This window comes from Chaetodon auriga, chromosome 17 (genome assembly GCF_051107435.1).
Source record: "Chaetodon auriga isolate fChaAug3 chromosome 17, fChaAug3.hap1, whole genome shotgun sequence".
NCBI lineage: Eukaryota > Metazoa > Chordata > Actinopteri > Chaetodontiformes > Chaetodontidae > Chaetodon > Chaetodon auriga.
Genome location: NC_135090.1, coordinates 13,430,448 through 13,447,134, shown reverse-complemented (window position 1 = coordinate 13,447,134; position 16,687 = coordinate 13,430,448). Strand labels below are relative to the sequence as shown.

The window sequence follows — 16,687 nt, the reverse complement described above, 5'->3', positions numbered from 1 at the left end:
GTAGCACCAGAGTCCTTACAACTCCAACGACATGTCCCTTATCAAAAAGCACGTTTACACAGATAACAAACCAGTTACGCTGCTACCGTTTATTTAAAACCATGCATAAATGCCAAGTGTATGACCTTATGAATGGTCACTGATTAACCAGGACAGGGTTTTATAACAGAAGGAACGGAAATAATTAATAAGTGGGAGAGATGCAAACATTCAGACTACAAATAAGGCACAACAAGATATGAAATAAGGTACAAACCTACAGTGTAATACACAGGACAACTGAGCAAGAGTATAAAAACAGGAAATCTCAATATAAGTGTGGAGGAGGCCTCTAACAATGATTTTTTTTAGAAACTCTGTTTTAATTGAAGTGCCCAAGTGCCTCATTCCCCAACATGATAGAGTTCTTAGTCGGCAATGTTCATACATATTCCTTTTCCAGAATAAAGTAGCCCAAGATAATGTGTTTTGACTGTTAAATGCAAATTTGGCAGATCAGCAAACACATTTTTACTATCTTAATAAAGCTGCTGCCAATTCACAGCGACACACCTGTGTGACCGCGTCACTGCGCAAATACACTGAGATCAATGCGCTGACCCCCAGGGGAGCCTATCGTAAGTATTAGTACGTGTGTGTCCGTTGGTTATTGCCTGTCGTGTAATGGAAAGCCTTTACAGTGGCTGTCATCGATTAAAATTAACTTAAAATTAAATCCGATAAGCTTTAGTCTTTTATTGGGTGTGTAATTATCCGTCATCGCCGCGGCGGCGCTCGGACGGATGGACAGTGGGTGGTGCCAGCCATCCTTTGGCGGTTGATGATGAGGAAGGGTTAGCTGAAACGCTGAGAAGCTAAAGTTGGCCACATGTGTGGCTGCGTGGTCCGCTGGACGGAAAACCGACACGACAGAGGTAAATAGTTACTCTTATCTTTTATTTTTGGATACAGACATTATGTCCCACTTAGAAATGATGTCCTGGGCTATGAAATGACATGAAGGCGAAGCGTTTCAACTCGAAGTAACGTTAACCTTTGCCACCATCATTAAACGTTAGTATAACATACAGACGTTAGCATGTACATCAGCAGCATCATGCAATGTCGAGCATCAGTTGCGTCGCAGCTAGCTCTGTTTGCTTTATGAGCTGCCGCACATTGACTTTAAGATGGATACTCTTCCCAGTGACAGCTAGACAGTAAGCGTTAGTGTGGTGAAACCGTTTGATTGATCCCTCACCATCCTCTTGTGTGTGTGTATCAGGCCAGTGCTAACAAGGCGCTAATCATTAACAGAGGGCGATGATTTTGGTGTATCAGAGCGGAGAAACGGGAGCGGCTGGTTTGGTTAACAGTACTGTGAGGGACACAGATGGATTTATGCCTGTTTAGCTCTTACTTGAAGTGAAGGGAACGTCGAGACACACTGTGACAGTTGTCCGTGTCCACGGTTCACGTCTCCCAGCTCCACGACCGCAGTCTGTTCAGGTTTTAAAGTGGAAAGTTGGGTCTGACATGAGAGGACGCTATTTCTTTATGTGTAATGAGCTTTTAACGGACAATAACTTTGTGGTACTTTATTGAACGAATTCCTTATGAACGCGGGGTTTATGAACAGCAAACGTGGTTGAGAATGATGGGAAATAAAACAGTTTCCTCCACAGAGATGTCTCTTGAGCTTGTGTACAGGGATAGTTAACTGTAGCAGCCATGTTGGCTCAGACGGGCCGTGCAGATGCTCGCACATTTCATTGGTGTAGTCATGGGGTGCAGTGTTTCCCCTCGGCTGACTATCCACTCCTGTCCATGTTTGGTTTTAGATTGAAGATGTTTACTTGCGATCCGGCTGGTTCATTCCCGGTACCGTTTTCTGGGCTTTGGGTATGGGTCCATACCTATGATAGTGTTTAATTAATAAGATGTATGCGCTGTGGGAAAGAGGCTGAGATCATTCTTCTATATGTAAGGCAGCATCAGGCTTGACTTACACATTACTTCCCTAACGTTGTGAAACAGAATACAATAAATAAACACATCGATATAACTATACTGAAATGTTTTTTGGTAAACAACAACACCAATACCCAGCTATTTCAGTCAGTATAGGACCAATATTTGATATCAGTACCGGTTCATCTCTACCAGAAACATGATGTGAAACAGAGAAAAGAAGTCTGATTGTAGCAGCTGTGCACCATGGTCCTGGGGGACTGTTTTAGTTATGGTCTTATTAATTGGGGGGTTTTGTTTAGTTTTGTCAATATCATTATGTTTGTGTTTAAACATGGAAAGAGCATGGTGGGTTGGGCATGAGGGCGTATAGCTGAATGTAAGGTGCACTGAACACAGAAACACTGCTGTTTAAATGTCTTTAGCCACCTGTTACACTGATATTTTTCTCCTTATTTGTTTAACATAGATAAAAGGTTTTGAGCAATAGTTAATGATTAAAACTTAAGTTTGGTTGATGTCCCCAAAGTCATGCATGACAGGGAATACTATTATAAACATTTTCCTCCCAGATGGCCTTTGATTTTATATTTGTTTTCCTGTCCTGTAACAAGTAAGTGACGCCAGATCATTATTGAAGCATAATCGTACAACTGAGCTCTAAATATTTGGAAAACACATTTTTCTTTGGGGCCTCTGTTGTCAGTGCCAGTGAGGGCTGGGATGTGCCTTTTGTGTTAACAAGTTAGAGAATACTTCCAGTATTAATCCCAGGCTTAAATACAAAAGCCTATGATCAAACGTCATTACTCAGATAACGTATCCAGGTCACATGATAACAGCAGGTGTACGCTCTGTTGTCTTTGGATTAAAACACAAAGGTGACTTTCAAAAGCACATACTTTGCATACTTGCATACATACTTTGTTTTGCTACCAGGACATTGCGGCACAAGCTTGTACAACACACTGATGGAATTATTAAAAACACACAACAACAACTAGAAAATGTCTGCCAGCTGACCTGTGGCTCACAGAAATGTTCCTAAGATTGCAGAAGCAATAATTTTATGTCTCCAAACTGGCAAGAGCCAAGGCTGGGAGCATTATGTTTTTTCAGGTTGTGCTATCCCATTCTTGTGAACAAGAGATCTCAGGAGTGCCTTGATGGAATTTCTTCAAGTTTGGCAGAAATGCTCAGTTAGACTCAAAGATGAACTGGTTAGATTTTGGTGATCAAAGGTCATTGCCACTACACAAAACATTTTTATGGCCATAACTCAGGAATTCATATGCTAATTATGGACTGAGGAACAGGGAAGAGGAGGTGGGATATTCGGTTTGGCTTGATATGTCATATTTTTAAATGAACTTTGACAGCTAATTTGCGATTGCCAATGTTGGGCTTTGTTAAATTGTGATTCCGATTATTATACAATCAATTCTGCATCTGGAATAATATTTTGCATTGTTTCTGTTTGGTCTCTGGTTGTAAAGGCTGGTTTGTGGTTTCTGTAGCAGACTGACTTACTTACTGCTTCTTACATGCAAAGAACTTCATAAATCAAGGATGTCATTAACTTCCATTAATTTACTCAAATGTAGTCGCCTCATTGCCAAGTTTCTATTAGGTGCCTTAAGGGTGTGATACTACATTTACTTGAAGCTTAACTATTAAAGCTACTGACAAGTGTTAAGTGTTTCTGTGATATGGTGTTTTCTTGTTTTTCTTTCAGAGCGTACCAGTGGAGAGTTACCTCATGGATTCGGCAATGGCTGTTTGACCCTCCTCCCTTTCTCTCATCTTGGTCCACACGCCTCTTTTCTTTCCATTGTTCTATTCTTTCACCTCGTCTCAGTTTCTGGTGCTGCTGGAACCAGTCTGTACTCTTTATCACTGCCCGTCTCTCCCCTGTCACCTCTTCTGAGTTGAGGCTGAAGGCTGTAAATCCCTCAGAATGGTTGCCGAGGCAGACTCGGCTTCTCAGGGCAGTGGTATGCGGCTGAAGCAGGAGATTTCCCTCCTCTATGGGGTCTGTCTCATTGTGGGGAATATGATAGGCTCCGGCATCTTTGTCTCACCTAAGGTAAGAGTCTCTGCTTTTTTAGCTCGATGAATTTGTTTTCCCTCATTCAAGTATCTTTTTCAGATTGACAAAATGGTTTTTAAAAAATGCTGTAAAATGTATACTATTATTTAAACATTGCTAAATCTCTATTAATTGAGTAATGTTAAGTATTTGTTTTACAGTTATTGTCTCATTTAGTGTTGACACAAAGGTTTGGACAATCATCTACTGTATATTCACAGGCTGTCCCGTCCGTATGGTGTTATATCACTTGTCTTGGTGCCATGCTTTGCTGTGCTCCAGAGATCAACTGACAGCTTTCACACTTTCCTAACCAAACTGAAAGAAACAGGCAAATGCACTAGTCACGTTTAACCATAACAAACCAAATTCTCTACTCTCATTTGTTATCCTGCAGGGGGTTCTTATGTACACGGGCTCATTTGGCCTGTCCCTGGTAGTGTGGGCCATCGGAGGGGTATTTTCTGTGTTTGGAGCATTGTGCTATGCTGAGCTGGGTACCACCATCCGTAAATCTGGTGCTTCCTATGCCTACATCCTGGAGGCCTTTGGAGGTTTCTTGGCTTTCATTCGGTACGCAGTTGTTTTACTCTCTTTGTCTGTAAACAGATTGTTTTAACACATTATCCTGGAAAAAAAACACAGTAGAAGCTCAATACAACTGCATGTTCTTTCTTTAATGTCCATCAAACATAAATTAAAGTGTGGCTAAAATGAGATTTTGTTCATATCACTTGTAGAAATGGCATATAATGTACGAGGTTCCCTTGGGGTAAAGCAGAGGAGCATCAAATTCAGTACACTGTTATCCCCTCTACTGTATGTCTGGCCACTTTTTGAAGACTTTGATGAAAGGAGTCAGTTCACTAACAGCAGATATATTTATTATTCAAGCATGTACAGTACTGAGAATAAAACTGAGAAAGCTATATTCCCAGTGGTAGCAGTGTATAAATTCTGGCATTATTTATTGTTATTTTACTTAAATTAAGTAAAGATATGTTATATTTGTGCCTTTCATAATAATGAAGACCTATGAATTCTGCTGTAGACTGTGGACGTCACTGTTGATAGTTGAGCCAGCTTGTCAGGCAGTAATAGCTCTGACCTTCTCCAACTACCTGGTCCAGCCCTTCTACCCAAGCTGTACAGCCCCCTATCACGCCGTCCGCCTCATCGCTGCTGTCATCATATGTAAGAGTACCCTCACTTAAATGCTCTACTTAACCTGTTGTATGTGTGTTTGCATCAGTGGTGAAAATGTGTGTGTTGTATGTTGACAGGAATAGTGTTGTGTGTAGCATCACTGTCAACACACCGATGTGTTAACCAGAATTAGGACAACCTGTCTTCAGATAAAACGAGCACGCTTAACTTGTTCTGATGTTGGACTGTGTACAGCATAGGTTGTTAGTATAGGCTCTTTTTGCACCCTGCAGTGACTGAGATTGCCCTTCGCTGTTACTTGTTGACATTAACCTGCTGTGCGACTCGTGAAGCTAGTTGAAGACTGTTGTCTGTTTGAGGAGTGTAGAAGAAGCTCAAGCACACACATGTCAAAGGAATGGCATCAGTGATAAGCCACGTGTATTTCAAGGAAATGCTGCATTAAAATGGTCTCTGTAGTTATTAGCAACACTACTGGTACATGTTGAACCACACCTTCCACCTAACTCTACCTTATGTCTACTGTGCTCAAGAAATGACAACCCCAAAGATTTGGATGAAGTGCTATTCAGATACAGCAACGTTGACATTTCTGTTCAAGCTTAAACCAGTTGGGTGTGTTTAGGTACAATATGTCAAGTCCTTTGCACGCACACTCTTTAATGGTGTCAACATATCAACAGGCCAGTCTCCAGCTAGCTTGAAGTTGAAAATCCTCAGTTAGTTCTTAAAGGCGCACGCCACCATGGATCAGTAGAATCTGTGCTCTTACCACATACATACTGCAAAGCAGATTCTTCAAGTTGAAAAGATGAATTTACTTATGCCCCCATCCCACCTCTACTGTTTCAATATACCAAATCCTGCTCTTGGAGTCCTGTTTTTAATTGAGTTAATTGTAGAAATGAATAAGAATTCATGTTGCAGATTTGCTCTCTGCTTGTGTTCATCATTCAGTATCAGCTGTGTATATTTGATAATTGGCTAACTGTCGTTTTCTTACTCTGTCAGGTTTGCTGACTTGTGTGAACTCTATGAAAGTGAAATGGGGTGCTATTCTTCAGGTCATCTCCACTGTAGCCAAGGTCCTCGCTCTTATCGTCATCATCATTACTGGCCTGGTTAAGCTGGCACAAGGTAGGGTGTCCTGTCTGGCTGTCTGTCAAATATAGTATTCCAATACCACTGCTCTGACTTCACTGAAGTCAGAGCAGTGAATGAAGAACTGCTGCACTCATTACGATTAATCAATTTAATTGAATCATTCAGCAAATTCTGCAAAAATCAACTTAGCAAAATTCTATACGTTAAAGTTCATGGAAGGATAATGGATTTTGGTAATTCATCAAAAGCACCCCAGTCAGCCAATATCAGGTCAAAAAGCTAAATTTTTCAAATGTTTATCAGTACCTCCTGCATTGATGCTCCAATTTTGATGCAGCTTGGACAAATTGTGCACTTTTTACTGATTGGCCAATAGGTAAAATTTTGCTATTGGACCAGCTTGCTCCAAACACTACCCATAGTAAATGGGTTTGTTAAAACTGAATGTATACATTTCATGCATTTTGCATACGAATAACTATTGAAATTTTATTTTATGTTAATTTTTTGTGCTTGGCATTTGTTATTGATTTTTGCCATCCGTTTTTGTCCTTTTCTGTTACTAAACTGGTTCAGACAGCTATCTTTTTAAAATGTATACAGAATGTATGGCATGCCAGCTATCTGACTATTGAAAGAAATAAATAATGAAGACATCCGCTGGATTCATGTAGCAATGCTGTGCTGTTGTAGGTTTTGACCAGAACTTTGAGGATTCCTTCAAAGGGTCCAAGCTGAACCCTGGTGACATGGCCCTGGCCCTCTATTCAGCACTCTATTCCTACTCTGGCTGGGATACACTCAACTTCATCACAGAGGAGATCAAAAACCCAGAGAGGTATGAGGTCTGCTATTTTAGAAATATATCCATTTGCATTCTTGTTGGCAATGCTTTACTTACAGCTACAGTGCATCACAACTACAAATGAACTGTGAAAATTTGTACAATCTAGATCTCTTAAGGCTTTTTGTACTACATGTATTTGTGTTGTAGTGATTATTTTTCTCAGCTCTCTACAATAATAATAATAATAATATAACCCTTAAATGGTTTCTGTATCTGTCATATATTGGAAAAAAAATCCTGAAATTGTTTCATTTTAGCCTAAATACTTAGGAAAATAGCTTTTTTTTTTTCCCCATAACATGTATTTGTCTACTTAAGGGTTATTGATAAAGCGCTTGTCTCTTTCCCCATTGTAGGAATCTGCCCCTGTCCATCGCTATTTCCATGCCCATTGTCACAGTCATTTACATCTTGACTAACATCGCTTACTACGTCGTCATGGATGCTGACAAAGTGCTCAGCAGTGAAGCCGTTGCAGTGGTGAGTATCTGAAGATGATTGTGGTTCCTTTGCATGCTAAAGAAGCTGTGCAGTCTGGCTGCGTGCACGCTAATGTCTACCCATTAACTCTATTAATACATCACAGGAGTTACCCAAATTGACAGCATCTGCTCAGCCTCATTGGGGCATCGGGTTTTGATCTTTCCTTCCCGTCTTCTGCTGTCCTCTCTTTCAGCCTGGCTGGCAGCCACTGGCACCAGTATCTGGTTCGGTACTCCCTTCTGGTCATCTGCAACTGTAAAAGTCTAGATGATGACAGGAACCTCATTTAGCTAAAGAGGTTAGCGCCCCACACAGGAACATGGGGAAGTTGATGATGTGATTAGTGTGGTGGAAATTCTTGTGAGCTGAAAGAAGTAGCTCACTAGGAGACTTCAGATGTCTTATGCAGAGGTGTTTATTGCAGGCTTGATGCATCAAGGAGAAGCTGATGTGCAGTACAATGTCTACAAGTGAACCAAGGTAGTGTCACACCAAATCCTGAAGATGTCCTTTCTAATGGGGTTTATTAATACCCCCATCGTCACAGGTTCTACCTTCTACTCCTCGAATTATTCCTTATCATGGATATTCTATACCTATCTTCTACATTTGTGGTACTCTAATGGATAGTTAAAACCAAACAATAGCTCATCTGCTGTCTGCTGGAATGGTCTCCAAATATTATGTTAATGTGTGTCTGTCTGAGGTCTCTGTGTTGTCCAATCTTGACACCTTTGGAATCCTAACTGTACAGAATGCCTGTGAAAGAAAGTTCCTTCATAATTAGTGTACTGGTGTTGTACTCAGGCTTGTTGGTAATGGTCTTTGGTAATGTCAGAGTATTCATTCTAATGGTCCAACTCGCCATGTGCCGTGTGCTGCCTTGGATTTGAGGTGGTGAGAGACACAGCAAATGTTTGACCTTTGTCTGTGAGTGGATTTGTCATATTGTAGATAAGATAAGAGAAGCCTTTATTGATCCCCAGAGGGAAAATTCAGTTGTTGAACTTAGAGCCTTTTTCGCACAGACTTTTTAAAGCACATATTTATTGCAAGACCTGGCTCAGTAATTTCTCAGATATATCACTCTGCAAAGAAGTGCATATCAGTTTTTAATTGTTAAGTCATATGATGACATCAGCATTGAACTGAGCTTTCAGCACAGTCTGTATGGTCACTGACCTGAGGAATCTGCTTTTACTTTTTATGTGTAAATGGCCTGATAGCGCTTGTCAGAGTATGTGATTAAGTAATGCTAACTACTTACTTTGGGAGACTAAAAGCAGTTACAGGTAGCCAGAAGTAGACTGTTGGTGTTCTGTTTGTGTTTTTTTAAGGAACTACATTGATCTTTATTGTCAGAAGTGTTACCTCACAAGGCAAAAGGAAGGAAACACATGGGTGTGTTAACATGTTAGTCAGATAAGTTAAAACGTCTTTTAGTTATTGACACACATCAGTAAGTACTCAGGTCGTCCTCTCATTACCAGACCTGAAATTTGAATTGTGTTTTAAAGATTTAAACATGCATCATTAGAACCTTGTGTTTTCAGTTGTTTTGACTGTTATTAGTCAGTTCATGTGAGCAATACGCACTTTGTTGAATGTTTCCTCAGACATTTGCAGATGAGGTGCTGGGCTGGGCTCGCTGGCTGATCCCATTGTCTGTCGCCATTTCCTGTTATGGAGGCCTCAACTCCTCCATCATCGCTGCCTCCAGGTCAGTAGATATAAGCACACCTATTGATTAGTTTTCCGTATGTAGGTTTGCCTGTTTCCTACAAAGTCTCATTTCTCCTTGTAATGTTTTCAAATGTGAACGAAACTCTGAGCAAACATGTTGAAATGTTTTCATGGTTTTTGGTTTTCTTCTGCAGGTTGTTTTTCGTTGGTTCCCGAGAAGGCCACCTACCTGCTGTCCTGTGCATGATCCATGTTGAGCGTTTCACTCCAATTCCTGCCCTGCTCTTCAATGTTCGTATCACATGTTTTTGACAGTTTTGAAATGAAACTGTGTATTCGGTTGGTTTTCATCACCTCTGGATGCCCGTGTCCCTCATGCCTAATTATTACCAAACTCAAAGAATCAAAAATAATAAATAAATAAATAAACAAACTTTATTTATATGGCACTTTTCATGCACAATAAAATGCAACACAAAGTGCTTTACAATAGTTAAAAACATTAGAAAGGAAAACATAAAAACAGAGAAAACCCATCCCTCCCACCCTCCATATGTACATATGCACACCCGCACACACACACACACACACACACACACACACACACACACACACACACACACAGACAGTAATGTTTCTTTGTGTGTGTGTTTCATCATCTCTTTTCAGGGTGCCATGTCTCTGTTATACCTGTCTGTACCAGACGTGTTCCAGTTGATCAACTACTTCAGTTTTAACTACTGGCTGTTCATTGGCCTGTCTGTAGCCAGCCAGATTTACCTTCGCTTCAAAGCTCCCGATCTGCCCCGACCAGTTAAGGTAAGAGGACAGATGCAGCACGAGTACTGACAAGCATGTATACATACCATAGCTTATCTGCTTTCCAGGCAGATGAGTTTCTCAGTGCTGTGTGGACAGACAGTAGACATATGTAACCACAGAGACAGTTACGTGTCTGTGAGGAACGTAGACATCTTGAAACCACTCATATAATTGATGTAGGTTGGAAGTAGGACATAGGTGAACAGACGTAGAAGAACAAAGGTAGAACTTTCTCCTCACCAGTCAGTGGCCTGTCTGTGTTCTTGTAGCTGTGACAAAGTGGAAGATAATTTAAGCCTGAATTACTACATTGTTCAGCTGGTTCAGCACAGATGTACAGTTGTGTATCATCTGCGTAAATATGGAAACATACATTGTGCTCTCTAAGTTCACTGAACAGCTGGTTAATAGTGGAGACTGATATTCTACCTCCCAGCATTCACTCTGATAATCTTGGTAAAGTAAGACGTTTTGCTTTGTTATAGGCAGTCATGGCTTCTTTGAATATTACAGTGAACTGTGAGCCCAGTTTTCGTCCATTTTCTATCAGCTGCTCATAAAATTGTCAAATTGCCCTCGTTAACCTGCTCTCTCTGCTCCCTGCAGCTCTCTTTGTTTTTCCCGATCGTCTTCTGTATGTGCAGCGTATTCCTGGTAGTGGTTCCCCTCTACAGTGACACCATCAACTCTCTGGTGGGAATTGCTGTGGCGCTGTCTGGTGCACCAATTTACTACATTTGCATTCACCTGCCGCCCAGCTCCAGACCACCCTTCCTCAAATACATACTGGGTAAGAGGCTTCAACTGATGTTGTCGTGCATGACTTAGAAATGGGTTTTGTCAGCATAGTGGTCATGTTTTCACTTTCATAAGCATTCAGCCACCTTACAGAGAACCGTGGGTACCACCAACATGTCAGACTTTCTAAAGGTTTGAATTTCATTTTTCACTTCATGGACAAACAGCAGTATAGAGCCAGGAGAACATTATTGTACGTACAAAGCTGCATTGATACCTGATTTTCTTAGAAAACAATAAAATGCAAAGTCCTGGGACATACAGTAAGCTGGAAAGAAAATTCCTGTGAATGAATGTGGCTGTGTGATGTTATTACGGCTCACTTCTGAAAGCAGATTACTAGTTTTAAGTTGCATGTAGACCAGCTACTATAGGCACATGTAAACACTTCTCTTCTTAGTGTTGCTAAGAGCTGAATGGTGATTGAGATTAGTGTTTCAAAGTTCAATGTACAGTACTATAGAGCTCACCTACTATAAAGGCTTCTATAGTGTCAGCATGAAACATCTGCTATTGAGGAGTAAGAGAAAGTTCATCTGTATTCATCCTCAGCAGGGAAACCTGGCTGTTAAAAGGTCAGCAAGAAGTACAGATGAATAGAGAAAATGAAATAAATGCATATTAAGAGGTACATAAAACTAAAATATGAATAAAGTAGAATAAAAATAGAAACTATACAAGAGCGTTTAGTACCTCTTCCTGACACTATTAACCTTCTGCTAAAATGTTAAAAACCAGTGATGCTTTAAGTTGTTGTAAAACCAACACCAGTATTTGAAAGATCCTCTTGAATGCCTTTTTCTTTTTCTTCTTTTTTTGTCCCTGCAGATCAGATCTCTCTGTTCACCCAGAAACTGTGCATGTGTTGTGTGGCCTCGTCTGATATTGACCTGGACAATATAGACCCAGAAAAGATCGAATGAGGGAACAGCAGCTACAAAGGTCTCGGGTGAGATGCTGTATGGACGGATGGAAGAGGAAGACTGAACACAAAGGAGCCTGTGAGCCGCAGACAATCAGGATTTAGATGAGTATAGCTCGATCGATTAAAGGGAGAACAGTGGAGAGGTGAGCTCATCACACCTCTCCTCCTCCTCTCACACGAGCCATAGAAATAAAGAATTCAAATTTTGTACACGATAACCCTCCAACAAACAGCACTGCACAGATTAACTCAGCGGAACTCGAGCACATTCACACGCTCTTGCACAATGCATTGTTGGTTGGGCACTTACCTCCATGTGTGCCCGCACACTGCAACTCACACACACATAAGCTGACTGAAAGCCTCAGATGACACTGCAACAAATAGAAATGAACGACCTGATCCACAGGGAGTTTACTCAGTAAAGATGCACGCAAGCGGTGACTTTGTCACAAACAGGAGGTTGTTCCAGAAAATTTGGTTGAGTGCATTACATGTGTTGGATTACATCTCTCATGTGAATGTGAAGGATGAGCATTAAGGGGTTTTAAACCAGTGGTTCCAAACCTTTTTAGCTTGTGACCCTGTAAAATGGCGTCCCACAGGTGGCCAGTTCAACTAGTTATTTTTCCTTGTTTCAGCATTTTTAAGGGCCTTAAGATCCTGAAATAATGCATCAGCAAAAAGTAAAATGTCAGAAAATGTAGGTTTCTCACAACCCCTCACACTTACCTTACGACCCGATGGGTCCTAACCACGGGTTTAAACGCTGAAACATTTTGATGGGTTTGCATTGACATCAGAGAGGTTAATTTACCAGTGAGTCGTATTCGTAAATGTATTACAGGTCTGGATTCTCAAGGAAGAGTTTAAACATCACCTGTATGGGTACGGCAGCCAGATGGTGTCCAGAAACACTGTTCTTGGACTTTTTTAAACTTCCTGCTGCAAATTTGCACATCTTGCATTTTCAGTTTAGTTTTACGACTCTCTTTGTTATAAAAAGCTTTATTCTGATCTCTTACTGAAGTGACAGACCAAATGGACAGGTGTCGAGGGTTTGTCATAATAAGCTAGTTCAGAAGGAGGAAGAGATTATCTGCTAGTGCTGTTTTTCTTTCAGTTAGGACAAGCTTGTTTACATGTCAGCTGACCTTGATTGGTTTTATTTAGAAGTGGTCATCCCTCTGTGAGTATGATCATGAAAATGTTCTCAGCTCCATCCTTTATATGTGTCTTTAGGCCTGTAGTTGATTTCTGGTGCCTCCTAGTGGTAGCTAATATTAACTTCCAGGGACAAGCTAGAAGTGTCCCCAGCCTCATTCAAGAGTGCATGTGCAGCTTTACTTTATGATGTCACTGTTACCTACTATTACTGTTATGTGGCTCTGTTTTCAGCCATTTACAACACAGACTAGTGAGAGGAATGTAACTAAAATGTTATGGCTATCAAAAAGGTTTTCAGAATTTAAGCTCATGTGATGTGTATGTCGATTTGAGAAAATGTACCTTTTCGACTCCTCTGGGTAATGTTTTACTTCACAGTGTGGTCTTTGTAGATGCAAATCTCAGGATCAACCATGCTGATGTGCACTTGGCTGATATTTATGTTTTTCTTTTTAACCCGCTCTTGTCTTAGCAGCTTGTATCACACATAGGATATTTAGTGTAATACTGCCTTTTAAATATGTCACCAACTTGGACCATTTGTTCTACATGCATAACCAAAGGTCTTAAACAGGCTGATGGTCAGACCATCTTTCTGCTCACAGAGTGCAGTGAGCCCGTAGCAAAGTGTCTGCTTCCTAGTGAGAAAATTATAGCTGTAGGGTGTTAAGCTACAGGTAGAAACAGGTGGTGTGGTGTTTGCAGTGTACGGTTGTCCTTTTGAACTGTATGTGCCTTCTGTGAGTGTGGTCTGCCAAAGGAGATTCTCAATTTTGTAACGTAACTTTTGTGTACAGTGTCTTAAGCACAGTCATATCGACACGTCGCTGTAGGGTTTGCCAAATATTTATCAGGTGGTCAGCTGGCTAAAAATGAAGCAGCTTAAGATGCTGTAGTTAACTTCAGATGGAAATATTCCGGCCTTAGACTGAACCGTCTCGACACAAAGCACCTCCACAACACCAGCCGACAGAAGCGCACAGATATTTGTTTCATGTTGCTTTCTCTGGAGTCAAAGTCATCGTTTAAGTCTTGGGTGTTGTTTAGAAGAGAACCACCTCAAATCTGCAGTTAACAGAATATTTCGATGTATTTGCTTATATTATCACATTATGAACCTATATACTCAGAAAACTTGAATGTTGCAGTATAATGTATATTTCATGTGTTTCATTGGGTTTCAAATGTGTGTGTGTGTGTGTTCCGGTTTGGTGCGTGTTTGACAAAGCTGTGTTTTGTGTATTTGTGGAATTGTGTCTTAAGGTACGTGCTGTACTGACTTTTATTTATCGTGTTTTGGACAAACCAAATGGCAACACAGTGCTTTTCAGTGGAGGAGGTCGTGTTTGCTCCAACTGAGACAAGAAATTGTAGTGTTTTATTTGAATAAAGACAAGTACAGAAAATTTCAGTGACTTTGACTGTGTCCTCCACCTGAAGAGCAAACAAAGACGTGTCGGTTGCACCTGGCAGCTGACGGCCACTAGAGGTCGTGATCTCGTAACACTTCATGAAGTCCTGTCAGACTGCAGCTTAGTGATCTGTTCCAGTTAATGGAGCTCCAGGTACCGTTGTGTTTTTGTAAATGAGCTGCATTAGTCTGCTGTTTATGAAGGTTAATTTCAAAATTAACAAAACTAGTGTCTTTAAATCTTTCAGATCGGCCTGAAGCAGATTAAACGATTAATCTGTTGACAGAAAATTAGTCTGGAACTGTTTTAATAATCATTAGAGTCATTCTTCAACCAAAATGTCTAACGTTCACCTGTTTAAGCTTTGTAAATGTTAGCAGATTTGTTTCTTCTGTGACCAGAAACTGAATATCTTTAAGCATGACACTGCTGGCCTGTCAGAACAAGCAGTTTGAATATTTGACTTTCACCTCTCAAAGTTCGATTAATATATTTTCTATGTTTCATAGCTAACCAGCTCTCTGAAAACTTTATTGACATAGCACCTTTCAAAAGTGCAGATACAAGTGCTTTACAAATGATAAAAGAACACAGAACAAAGGATTAAACAAACTAAAATGTCATAAAACAAATAAATTCATTATAAAGCAATTAAAAACAGAGATTTTTAAAAGTGATCTAAAAGATGAGACCGTTTGCAGCCCTGATCTCTTCAGGCAGGTCATTCTTAAGTCCAGGGGCCCTGACTGCTCGGCTCTGTCACCTTTGTGCATTAATCTGGACCTTTAAACAACCAGGAACGACATACACTGTTGAATTTACATTTATTGTACCTCATTGTTTGTGAGCAAAATAATGCTGAATCTGAGTTATAGCTTTGTAGACCAAATGTCTGTACGTCCACACAGAGAAGCAGACTATCTCATGGTGTCTTTGACTGACCGTCTTCCTTCCAGCCTCCTCAGGTGGCTGGTCAAGCCCCACCTCCTGTCCATCCACCCACCTTTCCTCCCAGGGGGGCTCGATGCAGAGGCGTCACATTTCAGCAGGGTGTGCACTCTCTGCTTCAGATGCTGCCCGCCGATAGGTGCGCGTTCCTGGGGAGAGAGGCCTGCCTCCGTCCATGCCCGGGACCGAGGGAGTTGGGTTCCACTGACTCATGCATAAAAGATAAAGCAGCGGAGGGGAAATGTAGCTGAGCACAACAACAGCGACTGTAACATCTCGCTCCCAGAAAAGGCAGGACAGGCTGTAGACAAAGTGAAGCATTGGCTTTAAAAGGTCCAGGCTGGTAAGGTGGTACTTGGCACCGCTAATGCTCTGTAGGGAGTGTCTGTCCTGGGGATGGGAAGAAGCACCGGGGTGCTGCTCTTTGATGGGTGAGTGGCCATTACACACTGGCACCGGCTTGGCATCATGGAGCTGCCTCGACGCCTGAACTGGATACGAAGCCGACCCTGGAGGCCTCATGTCTGCCGCAGGGAGTTCAACCGTAAGTGGACTGAATGAGAGGATTAGTCTTTGTATGATCATTCTCTCTTCATTCTGACTAATCTGAGGACTAAGATGCATCGAATGACCCTAGAGGGTCCCGTTTAGCTTTTCTCTGTCCTTAAGCTTTGTTCCTTTCAAAATGTCTGTGTCCTGGCTCCACTTTTAATTGCCTGAGTGCTGCTGTGAACCTGAGAAGCTCCCAGTGAAGTCAGCTGTCTTTGACAAGTGAAGTGTTGTCACTGAGTCCTGCAGAACGTGATGCTGCAGCTCTGACAAAATCCTTACGTGCTTCATGCTGTGGATAATACAAACTGTTGGCTGTTGTTTCTGATGGTGCCTGATGATTTCAAGCAGGTAAATTTACTAAATCCTTTACATCCCCACAGTGAACCTGGTGTCAGATAACTGATGACGAGCATGATGTTGTGCGGGGAAATGTCTCAGTTTTGGAGTAAAATTGTGCACCAGGCTGCATGGAAATTCATGACAATAGCTTCTGTCTGCATTAATCATAACATCACACCTGGATAGTCCCCCTTTCAACCAGCAGGGTCCAATAAGATGGAAGTATCTCCACGCCAGTTAAAAATCTCCAGTATGACTGAGACACTTCCAGATGATTAAGACTCACTCTTACATGTTGGCTTATTATGAACTCCTGTGGCTCTCACACAGAGACTGTAGTCAGCTGACACTGCAGTCTATTTGATCTGTGAATGTCTAATTGAAACAGCATCTGTGTTGAT

General features: G+C 41.2%; 1 protein-coding gene across 1 annotated transcript; it reads left to right on the top strand.

The window, feature by feature from the left end:
- Nucleotides 1–644: 644 nt before the first annotated feature.
- Nucleotides 645–14,441, top strand: LOC143334871 (Y+L amino acid transporter 2). The gene is made up of 12 exons (XM_076753820.1): nucleotides 645–914; nucleotides 3,686–4,036; nucleotides 4,437–4,612; nucleotides 5,091–5,233; nucleotides 6,218–6,343; nucleotides 7,004–7,148; nucleotides 7,514–7,637; nucleotides 9,257–9,360; nucleotides 9,518–9,614; nucleotides 9,993–10,142; nucleotides 10,752–10,935; nucleotides 11,772–14,441. Exons 2-12 carry the CDS (start codon nucleotides 3,908–3,910, stop codon nucleotides 11,864–11,866), a joined length of 1,473 nt encoding a protein of 490 aa, XP_076609935.1. The 5' UTR covers nucleotides 645–914; nucleotides 3,686–3,907; the 3' UTR covers nucleotides 11,867–14,441.
- Nucleotides 14,442–16,687: the final 2,246 nt, after the last annotated feature.

Bases quoted from the DNA above. Each gene is read 5' to 3' on its own strand.
- LOC143334871 (XM_076753820.1), top strand. From the start codon at position 3,908: ATGGTTGCCGAGGCAGACTCGGCTTCTCAGGGCAGTGGTATGCGGCTG. The intron at 5,234-6,217 runs GTAAGAGTACCC...TTACTCTGTCAG, and splicing joins CATCGCTGCTGTCATCATAT to GTTTGCTGACTTGTGTGAAC. The intron at 7,638-9,256 runs GTGAGTATCTGA...ATGTTTCCTCAG, and splicing joins GCAGTGAAGCCGTTGCAGTG to ACATTTGCAGATGAGGTGCT.